This window comes from Homarus americanus, unplaced genomic scaffold (genome assembly GCF_018991925.1).
Source record: "Homarus americanus isolate GMGI-L3 unplaced genomic scaffold, GMGI_Hamer_2.0 scaffold37244, whole genome shotgun sequence".
NCBI classification, from domain to species: Eukaryota; Metazoa; Arthropoda; class Malacostraca; order Decapoda; family Nephropidae; genus Homarus; species Homarus americanus.
In genome coordinates, this window is record NW_024714014.1 from 14,462 (window position 1) to 30,796 (window position 16,335).

Sequence of the window (16,335 nt, forward strand, 5' to 3'; positions counted from 1 at the left end):
TGCCAAGACCCTCACTGATCTCATAGATCTGGATATGTAACATCCAGGTTGGCAGTGAGCCTCTTACCTGCAGCCTCACCAATGTTTCATGTCAGAGCTTTCCTGGACAACCCCATGCATGTCCCTGCCTGGCCCTCGCACACCCAGAGTATAGAGCGTTGTGTACAGCAAGTGAGCGAGGCCAGCAGTCACGTGTACAGCCAGGAGAGGAGGAAAGGCTACATCCGAGCTCAGGTGGTCAGCAGGGAGGTGATGAGTAGAAACAGAAGCAAGAAAGACATGTTCTCTATGGTGTGCAGCAACACCGGGTCGTAGTAGTAAAACCGGTTTTTTTATTTGATGATTTTGTTTTCCTAAAAGGAATGTAAATTTAATAAATGTGTCAAGATCTATTCGTTTCACTATTCTGAATCCTTTCATCCTAATAAATTCTTACAATACACTTGCACTTTAATGACTATTTAGTAATTATTTGGTAAAAGGGTGGGAATACTGAATTTTCATAAGATTTCAAGTTAAAATTTACCTAGCAAAAAATGAAAACTTTTCTAATCTGAAGATATCACATGATTCTGCACATAGAACTACATCATTAATACCATGGGCCGATTTTTCAAACTCAAAAAAAAAAATTCGCCTCCGTATGACACACCCTATTACAGTAAGTCTTCCATAAACTATGGAATTCCGAAAACTTCAGCATTGTAATACTGTTCACTTTATTTCAGACATAAAGGTGAGAGTGGACGGATGTAAGAAAGGACCGTTATGGTAACATCAGGAGGCCATCCCACACAAACATCTCCCACCACAACTTAGTATTAAAGCTCTATAAAACAAGAGGCAGAACAATTCCTCACAGCTGTGCAATAAGTCAGTACAGTATGAGGATTAAAGAACATTTTTCCGAGAACATTGTAACCATAATTAAGGTAAATGTCAACTCTCCAATTGTTAAACAATATGAAAGTCAAGTTGGTGTTCTAGGAAACAGTGAGAATAAAAACAAGATTCACACAAGTGAATCTCTCCTGAAAATATCATTTAAGTGGTTCATTGTGTTATATATTGTCTAAATACAGGATGAAGAGTGTTGCAATGTTCAAACTAAACTATTACCTTGTGACTTGCACTTGTGTACACTGCTAATAAATGTTCCAATATATAAATGTGACAAGTGTTTGCTGTGCTTGTGTACTGTTGAGACAAAGTTCACTTGTGGTAAATGTTTCTCATACAAGAGTAGCTCAAGAACCACATACATATGCAGAATTATTAATGCAAGTTTAGTTGTGAAAAGTGGATAACCTTTGTATGCGGTGCTAAAGTTACCCAAATGTGTGTACACTGATGGATATATTTTCTTGTATGGAGTGTTGTAAAGTGTGTAAAAGATGGCCCAGTTTATGAATCAAATAGCAGGACCTAGTGGGCCAAATAATTATCAGTGTGGGGAAGTTTTTGGCAGTAATGATGCTTTGAAAATGCATACATGTACAGATGAACACATAGATGATAAGATAAGTATTAAGTGTGAAGAGTTTGAAGAAAGCTTTAACAGTGATTATGATGAGACACGTCATGTGACTGCTGATGAGACAGTCATTAAGTGTGAAGAGTTTAATGAATGCTTTAGCAGTGACTATGATGGGACACATCATGTGACTGCTGATGTGACAGACATTAAGTGTGAAGAGTTTAATGAAAGCTTTAACAGTGACTATGATGGGACACATCATGTGACTGCTGATGTGACAGACATTAAGTGTGAAGAGTTTAATGAAAGCTTTAACAGTGACTATGATGGGACACATCATGTGACTGCTGATGTGACAGACATTAAGTATGAAGAGTTTAATGAAAGCTTTAACAGTGACTATGATGGGACACATCATGTGACTGCTGATGAGACGGTCATTAAGTGTGAAGAGTTTAATGGAAGCTTAAACAGTGACTATGATGGGACACATCATGTGACTGCTGATGTGACAGACATTAAGTGTGAAGAGTTTAATGAAAGCTTTAACAGTGACTATGATGGGACACATCATGTGACTGCTGATTTGAAAGATATTAAGTGTGAAGAGTTTGATGAAAGCTTTAACAGTGACTATGATGGGACACAACATGTGACTGTTGATGAGAAAGATCTTAGTGAAGACAGTGATAAAAGTTATTACAGAGAAGACAAACTGAAGCAGCATATGGTTGTACACACTGGTGAGAAGAATTTTAAGTGTGAAGAGTGTGGTAAAAGTTATTACAGAGAAGGCAAACTGAAGCAGCATATGGTTGTACACACTGGTGAGAAGAATTTTAAGTGTGAAGAGTGTGGTAAAAGTTATTACAGAAAAAGTGATCTGAAGAATCATAAGATTGTACACACTGGTGAGAAGAATTTCAAGTGTGAAGAGTGTGGTAAAAGTTATTTCAGAAATTGTGAACTGGTTTATCATATGCGTGTACACACTGGTGAGAAGAATTTTAAGTGTGAAGAGTGTGGTAAAAGATATTACAGAAGTTGGGATCTGTATGATCATATGGTTGTACACACTGGTGAGAAGAATTTTATGTGTGGAGAGTGTGGTAAGAGTTATTACAGAAGATATGAACTGCAGGATCATATGCGTGTACACACTGGTGAGAAGAATTTTACGTGTGGAGAGTGTGGTAAAAGTTTTTACAAAAATTATGATCTGCGGAAGCATATAGTTGTACACACTGGTGAGAAGAATTTTAAGTGTGATGAGTGTGGCAAAAGTTATTTCAGACTTACTGAATTGAAGAATCATATAGTTGTACACACTGGTGAGAAGAATTTTAAGTGTGATGAGTGTGACAAAAGTTTTTACAGAAAAAGTGAACTGAAAGTACATATGGTTACACACACTACTGAGAAGAATTTTAAGTGTGATGAGTGTGGCAAAAGTTTTTACAGAAAAAGTGAACTGAAAAGTCATATGGTTACACACACTACTGAGAAGAATTTTAAGTGTGATGAGTGTGACAAAAGTTATTCCAGACTTACTGAATTGAAGAAGCATATAGTTGCACACACTCGTCAGTATTTTAAGTGTGAAGAGTGTGGTAAAAGTTATTCTACAAAACCCATTCTGAAGAGGCATATGGCTAGACACACTACTGAGAAGAATTTTAAGTGTGAAGAGTGTGGTAAAAGTTATTATACAAAAGGTTATCTGAAAAGACATATGGTTAGACACACTACTGAGAAGAATTTTAAGTGTGAAGAGTGTGGTAAAAGTTATTATACAAAAGGTTTTCTGAAAAGACATATGGTTAGACACACTACTGAGAAGAATTTTAAGTGTGAAGAGTGTGGTAAAAGTTATTACAGAAAAGAACATCTGAAGAGGCACATATATAGCTGTGCACACTGGTAAAAAGAATCTTACATGAAAGTTTAAGGGAAAGATCTTATAGAAAAATTGACTGGAGAACTGTATGGTCTTGTGTGTTGGTAAGAATTATTCAAGTTCATATAATAGATTACTAATATCCAGAAAAGATGTTCTGGACATGGATAATTGGTTATCCACCTGGTAACACTTTAATGTGATGTTATGGTGGAGAATTATATGAGTACTGTATGTTATCTTCACCAATGTCACACCTGGTACTAAAGTGAAGGCTGGTCACTGCACTATGTCCTCACTCTTGGTTCAGTTAGATATAGATATTCCTGTTAGGTTCACTAGGAGTCACAAATAATATGTTTGGGTGTTTATCTTATTGTTAATGTTCCAAGTAAACACTTGGCACCTTTTCCATTTATTATAAAAATATATAGTTTTAGCATATCACAATCTGTTGGGTTTATTTATGAATTAACCAACACAGGGTTCTGAGAGAATTATCGGGCTCAGGGCTAGAGCCGGCAGTCACACGTCTAGGCAGGGTGCTGTACAGTCTTGATCTCTGTACCAGCCATTAACTTGCCTACTTAGTTGACAGGTTTACTGGGCCGTGGAGGTGACCTGAATGTCTTCTGCAATGTGACCGGATATGATGTGTTTGATCTATGCATTCCTGTGTGGAACATAACTAGACATAATGGGGATTAGCCCACCCGGGCACAGGTAACTGACTCACATTGGGGCCTGGGTAGCAAAAATGTAATAATAATAATAATTCATAGTAAATATAATTTATAATAAAGAAATAAAAAATGAATATAAAGTAACAATAATAACACCTTAATAATAATAAAGAACCATAAAGAAATACAAAAATGACAAAAGATCAAAAATGAGAAACACTATACTTTACCCCTTGTATGTATATTGTGTAGTCAAAAGTAAGAAAAACAATTGAGACCCTGCAATTGTGTGTAAATGAGGCAAAGTCAGATGAGCAACCTGGGAATTGGTCACAATTTTTGTGATGCCATATGGCAGCAGGATCTACCCTTAGACAACTCGTACATACTATAATATATATACAGTCGGCCCTTAACATTCGCGGGGGTTAGGTAACGGAGATACCCATGAATGTTACAAATCCGTGTACTATTGCTGCCCCCCCCCCCCTAAAAAATCCCTGGCCCCCCCATGTCCTTATTTACCGTATATACCTGTGTGTAGTTCGAGTTTTTAAGACCAAATTAATTGGCAAAAATTGGGGGTGGTCCTCTAAACGGGTAATAGTTTCATTAGGTTGAAAAATATTTACCAGTAACTACCAGTAAACAATGGAAACGATGCACCAACACACCACCAGCTGTGAGTGTCGGTACAGTTGCCAGGGCAGATCTCATGCGAGCCCAAAGTAGCCAAATCCATGGTATGGTAGCACAGGACGATTTAAAACAAAGTATTCATTTATTAAAGTTAATTTATAGATACTGGACATAAATTTTTGTTCATTACATTTGAAACATCAATCTTTGTTAATTAAATTTGAAACGTGAAAACTACGATACTGGATTTTCATTAAAATATTACATCACAAGTATATTTTACCTTAACTGTGACTGAATGAATATATTCTCGGAAATAAATATGGAAATGTAATATTTTTGCTGGAATGACGTACATATTATAGTGGGAAGTGGGATAAAATCATGACGAAAGACTTTCGCTTTTTTTCGTTGTTCAAAATATTTTACCGTAATTGCTTTTCGAATGGTTTTCAGTTAAAAAACTGTTATACTCGTACTGTATTACAATAATATTCTATCTTATCATTAGCCTTATAATCCCACAACTGAAAACCATTCGAAAAGCGATTACGGTAACATCTTTTGAACGAAAGAAAGCGAAAGTCATTGCTTTCGTCACTTTCCACTGTAATACTTACATCATTTCAGCAAAAATATTACATTTCCATGTTCTCAGAAATAAATGGTAGTTTTGTTGAAACATAATGTACAGTATTTAATATTAAAATGCAAAAATAGCTATGAAAACAATTAATACACCCGTAATGTACTGGCTGGCATCTCCACTCGTCCCTGCTCCCGCCAGTCACCTCCTCCCCGCTCTATCCCTCCGCCTCCTCCCCGCTCTATCCCTCCGCCTCCTCCACATCGTCACTACTGTTGCATTACAATAATATTCTATCCTAAATGACTTGAATAAATACTACGATACCACATTTCTGAATATTTTCATTAAAATCCATCCAAATCATTTTCCTTGCCATCGTCTGCAGCACCAAACAGCTTCTCCCAGTCCTCTCCTTGAACAGGGCTAGAGGGTACGTGTTTTTCGAATCGTTTTCAATTAAAAAAATGTTATATCACACGTATATTTTACCTAAACTGCGCCTGAATGAATATATTCTTGGAAATAAATAGTAATTTTGCTGAAACGTGATGTATTTCAATGTAAAATAGGATAAAATACATGACGAAAACAAAAGACTTCACCTAACCTTCCAATGTTCAGGAGATGTTATTCGTTTTTTTAATAGTTTTCGGTTAAAATACTGTTATATTAAAATGATATTATATTCATACTGTGCTTGATATACTACATTCACAGAAATGAAATATTTTTGCTGAAATGACGTAAGTATTACAGTGGAATGTGCGACAAAATCGTGATGAAAACAATGACTTTCGCTTTCTTTTGTTCAAAAGATGTTACCGTAATCGCATTTCGAATGGTTTTCAGTTAAAAAACTGTTGCATCACAACAGTTTTTTAACTGAAAACCATTCGAAAAGCGATTACGGTAACATCTTTTTAGCGAAAGAAAGCGAGTCATTGCTTTCGTCACTTTCCACTGTAATACGTACGTCATTTTAGCAAAATATTACATTTACTTATTCTCAGAAATAAATAGTACTTTTGCTGAAACGTGATGTATTTCAATGTAAATTAGGATAACATACTTGACGAAAACAAGAGACCTATCCTTCCGATGTTCAAGAGATGTTACTCTTTTTTTTAGTAGTTTTCGGTTAAAATACTCTTATATTAGTGATATTCTATTCATACTGTGCTTGATATAATACATTCACGGAAATGTAATATTTTTGCAACTACAATGCTGATGTCAACACAAGTGTGGTTACAGCGAGACTGACTGAGTGAGGGAGAGCTATGCATGTGTGTGTGAGGTTGCGGGAGCGGGCGGTGTCCCGTGTTCGGTGCCGCGTGCGAGTTGAATGGCGCGCGATTTGAATGTACTGTACTTCAATTACTGGAATGTACAGAATATTCCTCTGGCGGGGCAATCCGCATATTTGCGAATCCGTGAATGCTAAACCCGCGTATGTGAAGGGCCGACTGTGTGTGTGTATATACAGTATATATATATATATATATATATATATATATATATATATATATATATATATATATATATATATATATATATATATATATATATATATATATATATATATATATATATACAGTGGGGTATGCTATAACGAACGTAATTGGTTCCAGAACCTCGTTCGTTATAGCATTCGTTCGTTATAGGATTAATCCGTTCCAGGCCCCCAAATACAACCACTTAACACTGAAAAAATTCTGTGGAAAATGTAAAAAATACGGTACTTTATCTTACCTTAGTGTTATTCAGCATGCAGGTACCCCTAAACACTGGCACATCACTATCACTTCCACTGGGAGTCTTGGCTTTAAGGTCCTCAAACAATTGTTTAGCCTTCTCACAAATTATAGCTTCACTAATGTTACCACTTGCCATTTCTTTCTCCTTTATCCACACTAAGAGTAAATTTTCCATCTCTTCAATCACATTACACTTTGCTTTGCTAAGTCTAAAGATTCCCTTAGCCACTTGCACAGTTTTTAACTCCTCTTTATTCTTCAAAATCGTACATATAGTCGATTTAGCCATCCCATATTCATCACTAAGTTTCGCAATGCTTCTTCCATTCTTACGTTTCTTTACAATTTCTTAATAGTTTCAAGGGTTATTAGCTTTCTCACTCGCTTTGGACGACTCATTGTTACAATTGTATACTTGTATAACAAAATAGTTATACAAATAACTCGAATTTCCACATCAAAAGATGAAATTTCAACAATAACAGTGGTGCACTGGCTACACAATGAGACAAAGATGGCGCCTGACGCTCTTGTTGTGGGTCGCGGTACAACAATATTCATGCGCCAGGCGAAATAGTCCCGTATTCATCCGCGTTCGTTGTAGGAGTTGCGTTCGTTATAGCATTCTCAATTTTATAGGTAAAACCGTTCGTTATAGGAATATTTGTAGTAGGATCCGTTCGTTATAGCATACCCCACTGTATGTGTATATATATATATATATATATATATATATATATATATATATATATATATATATATATATATATATATATATATATATATATATATACACAGTTGTACCCCACTTAACGCGGTCAATTGAACCCAGAGGGTCCCGCGTTAAGTGAATAACAGAACATATGGGATTAATTCCAATAGAACCCAGCCCGACCCCCAAACTCCACTTTTTGACGACAAATAACTATGTTGTAGTAAAAATTCTATCTTAACTTTATGGTGGCATGAAAAACAAGTAATATAGAAGAGGTTAGGTTAGGAAAGATAAAGGTTAACATAGGAAAAATAAGGAATAGGTTAAAAAACGAAAATTTTTGAGGAACACTCACGGTAGTAGAAGAGATGGGTCGGCATACGGGGATGGAGGCTGGTTCCGAGGCAGAGGGCAGATTACTGCCCCTCAGGTGAATCACCATTACTAGGTGAATCACCATTACTAGGTGAATCAATATCACTGTCACTTACAGTTGTCATGGCTTCCCTGACAAATCCCTCAAAATCAACTTCACTATCACTATCACTGGCTTGGGCTGGCTGTGGTGGGTTGCGGTAAGGAAAGGTTTCTCTCTGGGGGTGGTGGTCCGGCGGAAGCCATTTTACGGAACAATGGATGCGCGTTAACCCGGCGTGGCCTTGAGGGATGAAACTGCCGCGGCTAGGTCAAGCGTCGTCTCTCCTCCCTCCCTCCCTCCCCGGGGTAGTCACGTCATAATACTTTAAGCCAATTACAGCTAGCAGCAGAGGGGGGTAGGGCTGCATGGCCAATCACAGTCCGAGACGTCATATGACGTCAGTGATAACGCAACAAAGACACACACTGCGCAACCTTACCGCGCCGCTTACCCAAGCGGAGGGAGGAGGAGGGAGAGGCAGGCAGGCAGGAGGGCGGGTGGGTGGCGCGTGGCGCGTGGTCAAAATCTAAAAATAGCATCCGAGCCGGACACTCACCGCGTTGCTGTGGAAAAACCCGCGTTAAGTGAAAGTTCAGCTTTGGCAAGGCACCGCGTATATGATAAAACGCGTTAAGTGAAAGCGCGTTAAGCGGGGTAATACTGTATATGATAAAACGCGTTAAGTGAAACCGCGTTAGGCGGGGTAATACTGTATGTATGTATGTATGTATATATATATATATATATATATATATATATATATATATATATATATATATATATATATATATATATATATATATATATATATATATATATTATAACCCTGCTTTACGCGGTCAATTGAACCCACGGAGGTCAGCGTAAAGCGGGAAACGCGTAAATGGAACAACAGAACATATGAGATTAATTGAAATAGAGACTGGGCCGACCCCCAAACTCCACTTTTTCCCGACACAATACGTACGTTTTAGTAAAAACAACATCTGAACTTTATGATGGTATGCACACAAACATAATATAGAAGAAAAATACCAATAAGAGAATAATATACTGTAGGTTATGTTAGCAAAAATCAAGGTTAGGTTTAACACTTACGTTAGTAGAAGAGATGGGTCGGCGTACAGGAATGAAGGCTGGTTCCGAGGCAGAGGGCAGGCTACTGGCCCTCAGGTAAGTCACCATCACTGTCATCCACACTTGTCAGGGCCTCCCTGACAAATTCCTCAAGGTCACCATCACTGTCTCTGTCACTATCACTGGCTTAGGCTGGCTGTGGTGGGTTGCGGGCGAAGAACTCGGTAATGCTTTGTTGACGGCTAGTGTTGATGTTGTCGTGATACACCTTGATGTAGGGCTCCATAGTCTGCAACAGCTGGGGAGTGAAGACTTCATACCGGTTATCGTCAGGGTCGTCGGAAAGGAGGAGCTTCAGTTTCTCTACACACTCGATGGCACCCCTTACATTACCATGCGATAACTTGTGTTCTTCTCGGGATGACGCACCGCCTGTCTCTTCACTGACGCGATCGTCTTCTAACATCTCGTCAGCAGTCACATTAGGATCCCTTATCACCTCCATAATGTCGTCGTTGGTGGTCTCGGAGAAGCCTGCAGCTGTAACACTCTATGCAGCTTCTCTGGCAAGGTCCACTGCTACTGCAACAGTCTGAACCTCACCAGTCACAGGTTGACTCTGCCTCCCACCTGGGATGCCTTGCAACACATGTCTCCATGCGTAACGAACCGTTCCTACAGACAGATGATCCCATGCCTCCACCAAGAAGTCCACAGCTTTCTTGACGTTAAATTTCCTCCAAAAGTGTTTCACAAGTACTTCTTGCTCTGCCAACTGTTGTTCCTCGTCCTCTTCGCTCTTGCTATCGGTGTCACCCAGGTTATGCAACTCATCCTTGGTGTTGGTATAGTCGTTCAGGAGCTTAAACTTCTTTGCAGAGAATGCAGCTTTCACATTACAGATTAATTCTTGGTCCATGGGCTGTATTAATGACGCAGTGTTCGGAGGAAGGAAGACCACTTTTACGTTGGGGTGACGATCCAACAGCAGGGGCGAGTGTCCTGGTGCGTTGTCAAGAAGCAACAAAATCTTGAATGGAACATTCTGTTGTTCACAGAATTTCTTCACGTCGGCAACGAAACAGTCATCAAACCAGGAGAGGGACAGAGTAGAGAACATCCACGCCTTACGTGCGGTCAGCCAGTGGACATTTAGCTTGGTCATGTCCATGTTCTTGTAGGCGTGTGGCTTGGGGTTGTGTGGATCACCGATAACTTAAGTTTACAGGAACCGGAGGCATTGATGGTAAAGAGGATGGTGATGTTCTCCTTCTGCAACTTCCGGCCCCGACACTTGCTGGCAGACTGGACAACGAAGGTCTTGGAAGGTAGCTTTTTCCAAAAAAGACCAGATTCGTCCATGTTAAACACCTGGTCGTCGGTGTACTGTCCTTCCTCCATAATCTCACGTAAAAACAGAGGAAATTCCCTAGCCGCAACACGGTCAGCACTAGCTTCTTCACCACCAATGTTAATGTTGGTGATCTTGTTCCTCTTCTTAAACCCCTTCAACCACCCAGAGGAAGCATTAAAGTGTTTGGGCTCTGCAATTCCCATCTTACGTGACGCTGCAGCATACAGTTCACGTGCGTACTCCTTAACTGACCGCGTGTCCACCGCCATGTTCCGTCGTGCCTGACGAATCAAGTAGCTCACAAGTAATTTCTCTGTCTTGAATAGCACCTGGTTGTGGCAATACTTGATCATAGAAGCACCTGTAGACTTTGCGATGTTTATTTGCTCCTTTATCATGGCTGCATCCTTCTTAATTGTCCTGATCGTAGACTCGTTAACACCATGCTGGCGCGCGAGATCAACCTGTCTTGTTCCTTTCTCCAACTCTTGGATGATCTTGTATTTAATTTCGTAGCTTAAGGAACGTCGTATCTTCTTTGGCTTAGGGCGGCTGGGTCCAGGTAATGCAAGGTTTCTTTGTGGTGGTGGTGGTGGTCCGGTGGAAGCCATTCTTATGGAACAATGGATACCGATATACACGGAGTAGCCGGTAGGGATGTAACTGACGCGGGTAAGTCAAGGGGCTTGAACGCTCCTGCGGCGGGGCACGTCATAGTACATTAAACAAGTCACAGCTAGCGGGGGAGGGAGGTAAGGATGCTTGGCCCAATCACAGTCCGATAAGTCATATGACGTCACCGATAACGCAACAAAGACATACACTGCGCAGTACACAACATGGCGGGAGGTTTGAATCCAAAAATGGCGCGGCGCGAGAGGACCGCCAGCCGCTCTCCGCGTAAAAGGGTACACACACCACGGAAAGTGAACATTCCGGTTTCGGCAGGGTACCACGTAAACGTGGAACCGCGTAAATCTTGGGTTCACTGTATATATATATATATATATATATATATATATATATATATATATATATATATATATATATATATATATATATATATATATATATATATATATATATATATATATATATATATATATATATATATATATATATATATATATATATATATATATATATATATATATATATATATATATACAATGTTACCCATATGATAGTTTTTTTTCATAGCGCGTTTATCATATCTGTGAGGTGCCTCGCCAAGAAACTGAACTTTCACTTAACGGATTTTTTTCATCTATCTGTGATGAGTGTCATTTCCTCCACCTGCTGTTTTAGCTCATAAAATTCATACAAATTACCCGACCAGGAATATAAATTTACATTGCTGGAATTCTTATAATTTGGTGATCATTTTGAATATAAACATCATATATTTTGCATTAGACATACAAATTTTAGATAAATTTTTTTCTCTGGGTAACTATGTTATCTTTTGTGCAAAATATATGACATTTATATTCAAAATATTCCTGGTCTTACAAGGAATCCAGCAATGTCAATTATATTATCCTAACTTTAGTTTGAGGTATTATTTATTACAAATAAGTTTAGTATTCTGGTTTTCCCACACATCTCCTTGGGACGGGGGGTGGGGGGGAGGGAGGGACCGACCATCTGTTACCCCGTGAAGAAGAATTTTTTTTTTTTATTAACTGAAGATATTTGTTTTAGCTCATAAAATTCATACAAATTACCCGGTCAGAATATAATTTACATTGCTGGAATTCTTATAATTTGATGATCATTTTGAATATAAACATATATTTTGCATTAGACATACAAATTTTAGATAAAATGTTTTCTCTGAGTAGATATGTTCTCTTTTGTGCAAAATATGACATTTATATTCAAAATATTCCTGGTCTTACAAGGAATCCAGCAATGTCAATTATATTATCCTAACTTTAATCTGAGGTATTATTTAATACAAAATGTTAAAATCTAAATTTTTCACCCCACATCTCTTGAAGGGACGATTGGTGGGGGGTGGGGGGGAGGGTTGGGACTGACTGCCTGCGCGGTTGGAAGAGGGGGGGAGGGCAAGGTGGGGTACTTTGATTGACAGATAGTGTCCTGAAGATTATTATTTTTTTTATTAACTGAAGATATTTGTTTTAGCTCATAAAATTCATACAAACTACCCGGTCAGAATATAATTTACATTGTTGGAATTCTTATAATTTGATGATCATTTTGAATATAAACATCATATATTTTGCATTAGACATACAAATCTTAGATAAAATTTTTAATCTGAGTAAGTATGTTATCTTTTGTGCAAAATATATGACATTTATATTCAAAATATTCCTGGTCTTACAAGGAATCCAGCAATGTCAATTGTATTATCCTAACTTTAGTTTGAGGTATTATTTATTAAAATTTAGTGGTTTTCCCCCACAAATTTCTCAGAGAGGGAAGAGCCGGCAGTGTTGTGTGAGAAGAGAGGGAGGGAGTCGAGTCCATTATTTGAATGGACATTAACTTGGTGACTGTATTTCTCTATTTCTCTTAAGTATTAATTGTGTGCATGTACCATCATAAAATTAAGATGTTATTTTTACTACAACATAGTTATGTGTCTTCAAAAAGTGGAGTTTGGGGGTCAGGCCGGTTTCTATTGGAATTAATCCCATATGTTCTGTTGTTCACTTAACGCGGATTTCACTTAACACGGGACCCTCTGGGTTCTATTGACCGCATTAAGTGGGGTACAACTGTGTGTGTGTGTGTGTGTGTGTATATATATATATATATATATATATATATATATATATATATATATATATATATATATATATATATATATATATATATATATATATATAACGAAGAGGAGAACCAGGGAAAACACAAACATCTTGACTAAGTTGACTAAGTGTATGTTGACAACGAGCTGAAGTTCTCGGACCATTGCGAGAAGAAGGTGAATCGGGCAACTAAATTATTAGGTCTTATAAGAAGGTTGTTCAAGTATTTAGATGGTCCATCCCTCATAATGATCTTCAAGAGCAAAGTGCTTCCCCATCTGGAGTACAGTACTGCCACCCTGTCTGGTCCCCAAGATATGCCTGGGACTGTCATTTGGTTGAAAATGTCCAAAGGCGTGTAACAATGTCATGAGTGTTTCCTGCCTGACGGTGCAAGCCAATTGTAGGGACCTGTGAGGGTGAATGTCTTAGGCCTGAACCAATAAAAAAACCTCTGAGATGTGATGTCATGAAGAGGTGGCAACCCTTGTGGGTGACACAGTTTGAAAAAGTCAGTCTGGTTTTGGACAAAGTTAAGTGTGGGTGTCATCTCATGTGGGGGGTTTAATGCGAGTCCCTTTTAGGCTTTATCCGTTTACGAAATGTATTGTGATTCATGTGACCCCTGGTTAGCTAGTTGGGAAGATAGGTTATTGTTTTGAAGTGTAACTTCATTTTGAGTAACGTCATTAATAAACGAAGAACTGTTGTGATTAGTTCTCAATTCCCTTTGGGTATGGAGTAGAGTATTGTCCTTTATTAGTGTTTTTTATGTATACAGTAATACAGTTACCATTAATAATAACATAACCTCTTCATATTTCTCCTCTGTTAAGTAGTACCCTTGTTGTAGTACCCGGCTGTACTGCGCACATCATTGTCATCCCTAAAAACTCTTTAATTCATATTATGTTACATAACATTCAAATCCACCGCGCTTGTAGAATCTCAGAAAACGGGAAACGTTGATAAAGGATAACTCTCCTACTGAATGTTGATGTTAGTTCTATACGAATTGTACTCGGGTACGGTTATATATTATTAAGTGTATGTACTCAACATTAAGAAGAACTCAAGGTATCTATAGGATGATTTGGAAGGTCTAATTGATACGGACTAGTGGTTCTATTTTCGTCTGTGAACGATTAATGAACATAGCTACCGCAGGTATCAGATGATAACATAAACGAACAATGCAATGATCAGAGAATCTTATGAATGTGTTCGACGATTGCAACGTGTGAGGGAAGGATCCCTAATAAGATTGAAGTGAAGTGGACATACCTACGCCATGAAAAAACGATACTAGGTTTTGTTCGATGCGACGTCCATTCCGCTCCGGACTACAGTTTTGAGTTAATGATATCGCCCAATTAATTTCCCCGAGATCGGTCAAACCAGATCTTTACTTTAGTATGTCATTTAGGAGTAAGATATGTATATATAAGGCACAAGGTCACAATAATAGGGAAGTGTTCATGTGAGAACCATAAGAAATCAAAGTGAAAATTAAAGATTGGAAAATGTAGGCCTAGTCAGTGAGAGACGCGAGGCACCACCCTTAGTGATGCCTCGACTTCTCAACAAACAGGTCAGTGCCCTTCATTGTGCTTTATTCAGCCATAAAAAGACTTATCCAGCAGTTTTTACATCTTAAAACCTTGCCTGTTGTTATAAAGTGAAGTCACAGTGTACTAGTGTGTGGTGATGCAAGCCCTTCAGGCATTATTCTTAGTGATGCCTCGACTTCTCACCAAACAGATACCACGCGAGCGTCAGCCATTACCACCACTGTGAGGAACGCACCATGTGGGGAACGCACCATGTGGGGTGCGTCTGCTCACCGTGGTCATGCACCTCCACTGTGGATACCCTACATATCACCACCCAGAATAGGAGAAAATCACTGTATACTTGAGAAGTTTCGCTGTCGCTACGTGGAGTGACGTCTTAATACCAGGCGTGGAACCAATACTGGTATGATTACCTGGGAAGTATCCCATCTGCTCATCAAGAGAAGTGTAATGAAAATAATAGTTGTTCTGATGAAGACCAACTCTTTTTGTAATGTAACAGGTGATGTTATACTGATGTGTTTGGTGTTATACTGAGAAGGAATGACCGAGGTAAGGAGGTCAATGATTGTTATGAGGAATGAGTATGTTAATGATACGCAATTAATGTAAGACATATTGATGGGCAGTGTGACTAAAATCATAGTTGTTCTTCTGAGGAAGGCCAACTCTTCTTGTATTTTGACGGGATGCAATGTGTTTTACAAGGAATAAATTAGTTAAGATATGCTTGTTGTTTCACCCTTCTTCCCACTATCGATTTGGTCAATGAAAAACCCAACCCAATGCCTAGCTTACTCTGCCCACTACCTAATGAGCTATATACTGTCCAGAGGGGGTCTGGTGGCAGCGACCTTAACATTAAGAATAGAGTTAAGTTATCCCCTTAGAATTAGTGACCTCAGAATCTGGCAGTATATGGCTATCCAGTTTCCCCTTGGTGTGAGGGTTTACATTCCTTAACACACCTCAGCTTAAGCGCAGAACATAAATCGCTCTCGGCCTCCACCCCTAATCTTCCTCATATCACTAGTCTTACGAGTACAGTACGCCCGGATAATTTGCGGATTTTTATTTCGCGGTCCTCTATTATTCGTGGATGACACTCTGGATGTACCCAAGAATGTCTGTGGGTAGTTTTAAAGTTGCCGGCATTTTTGTGGCTGGGACAGGTAGCCATTCATTCTAGAGACAGGAATTTCTTTTACTTGTACAGTACTGTATTGTAAATATACTTGTGTGTGTGTGTGTAGACACACACAAAACACATATAAATAAATAATAATGGGAAAATCCACTCACAAATAATCAGAAACAAACTTATTAAAAATGTAACAGTCTACCCTCAAGTCTACTCCGTACTTTGTTAGTA

At 38.5% G+C, this 16,335-nt stretch overlaps 1 protein-coding gene and 1 long non-coding RNA gene across 2 annotated transcripts; both read left to right on the forward strand.

The window, feature by feature from the left end:
* The first annotated feature begins 571 nt into the window (after positions 1–571).
* LOC121875356 lies at positions 572–15,691 on the forward strand. Its single transcript, XR_006090584.1, has 2 exons — positions 572–932; positions 15,151–15,691. It is a non-coding gene; the product is annotated as an uncharacterized LOC121875356 (long non-coding RNA).
* On the forward strand, positions 932–4,065 carry LOC121875349 (zinc finger protein 708-like). Its single transcript, XM_042379884.1, has one exon. The coding sequence runs from the start codon at positions 1,395–1,397 to the stop codon at positions 3,399–3,401; it is 2,007 nt and encodes a 668-aa protein (XP_042235818.1). The 5' UTR covers positions 932–1,394; the 3' UTR covers positions 3,402–4,065.
* Positions 15,692–16,335: the final 644 nt, after the last annotated feature.

Coding starts and splice junctions, on each gene's coding strand:
- LOC121875349 (XM_042379884.1), top strand. CDS start 1,395: ATGGCCCAGTTTATGAATCAAATAGCAGGACCTAGTGGGCCAAATAAT.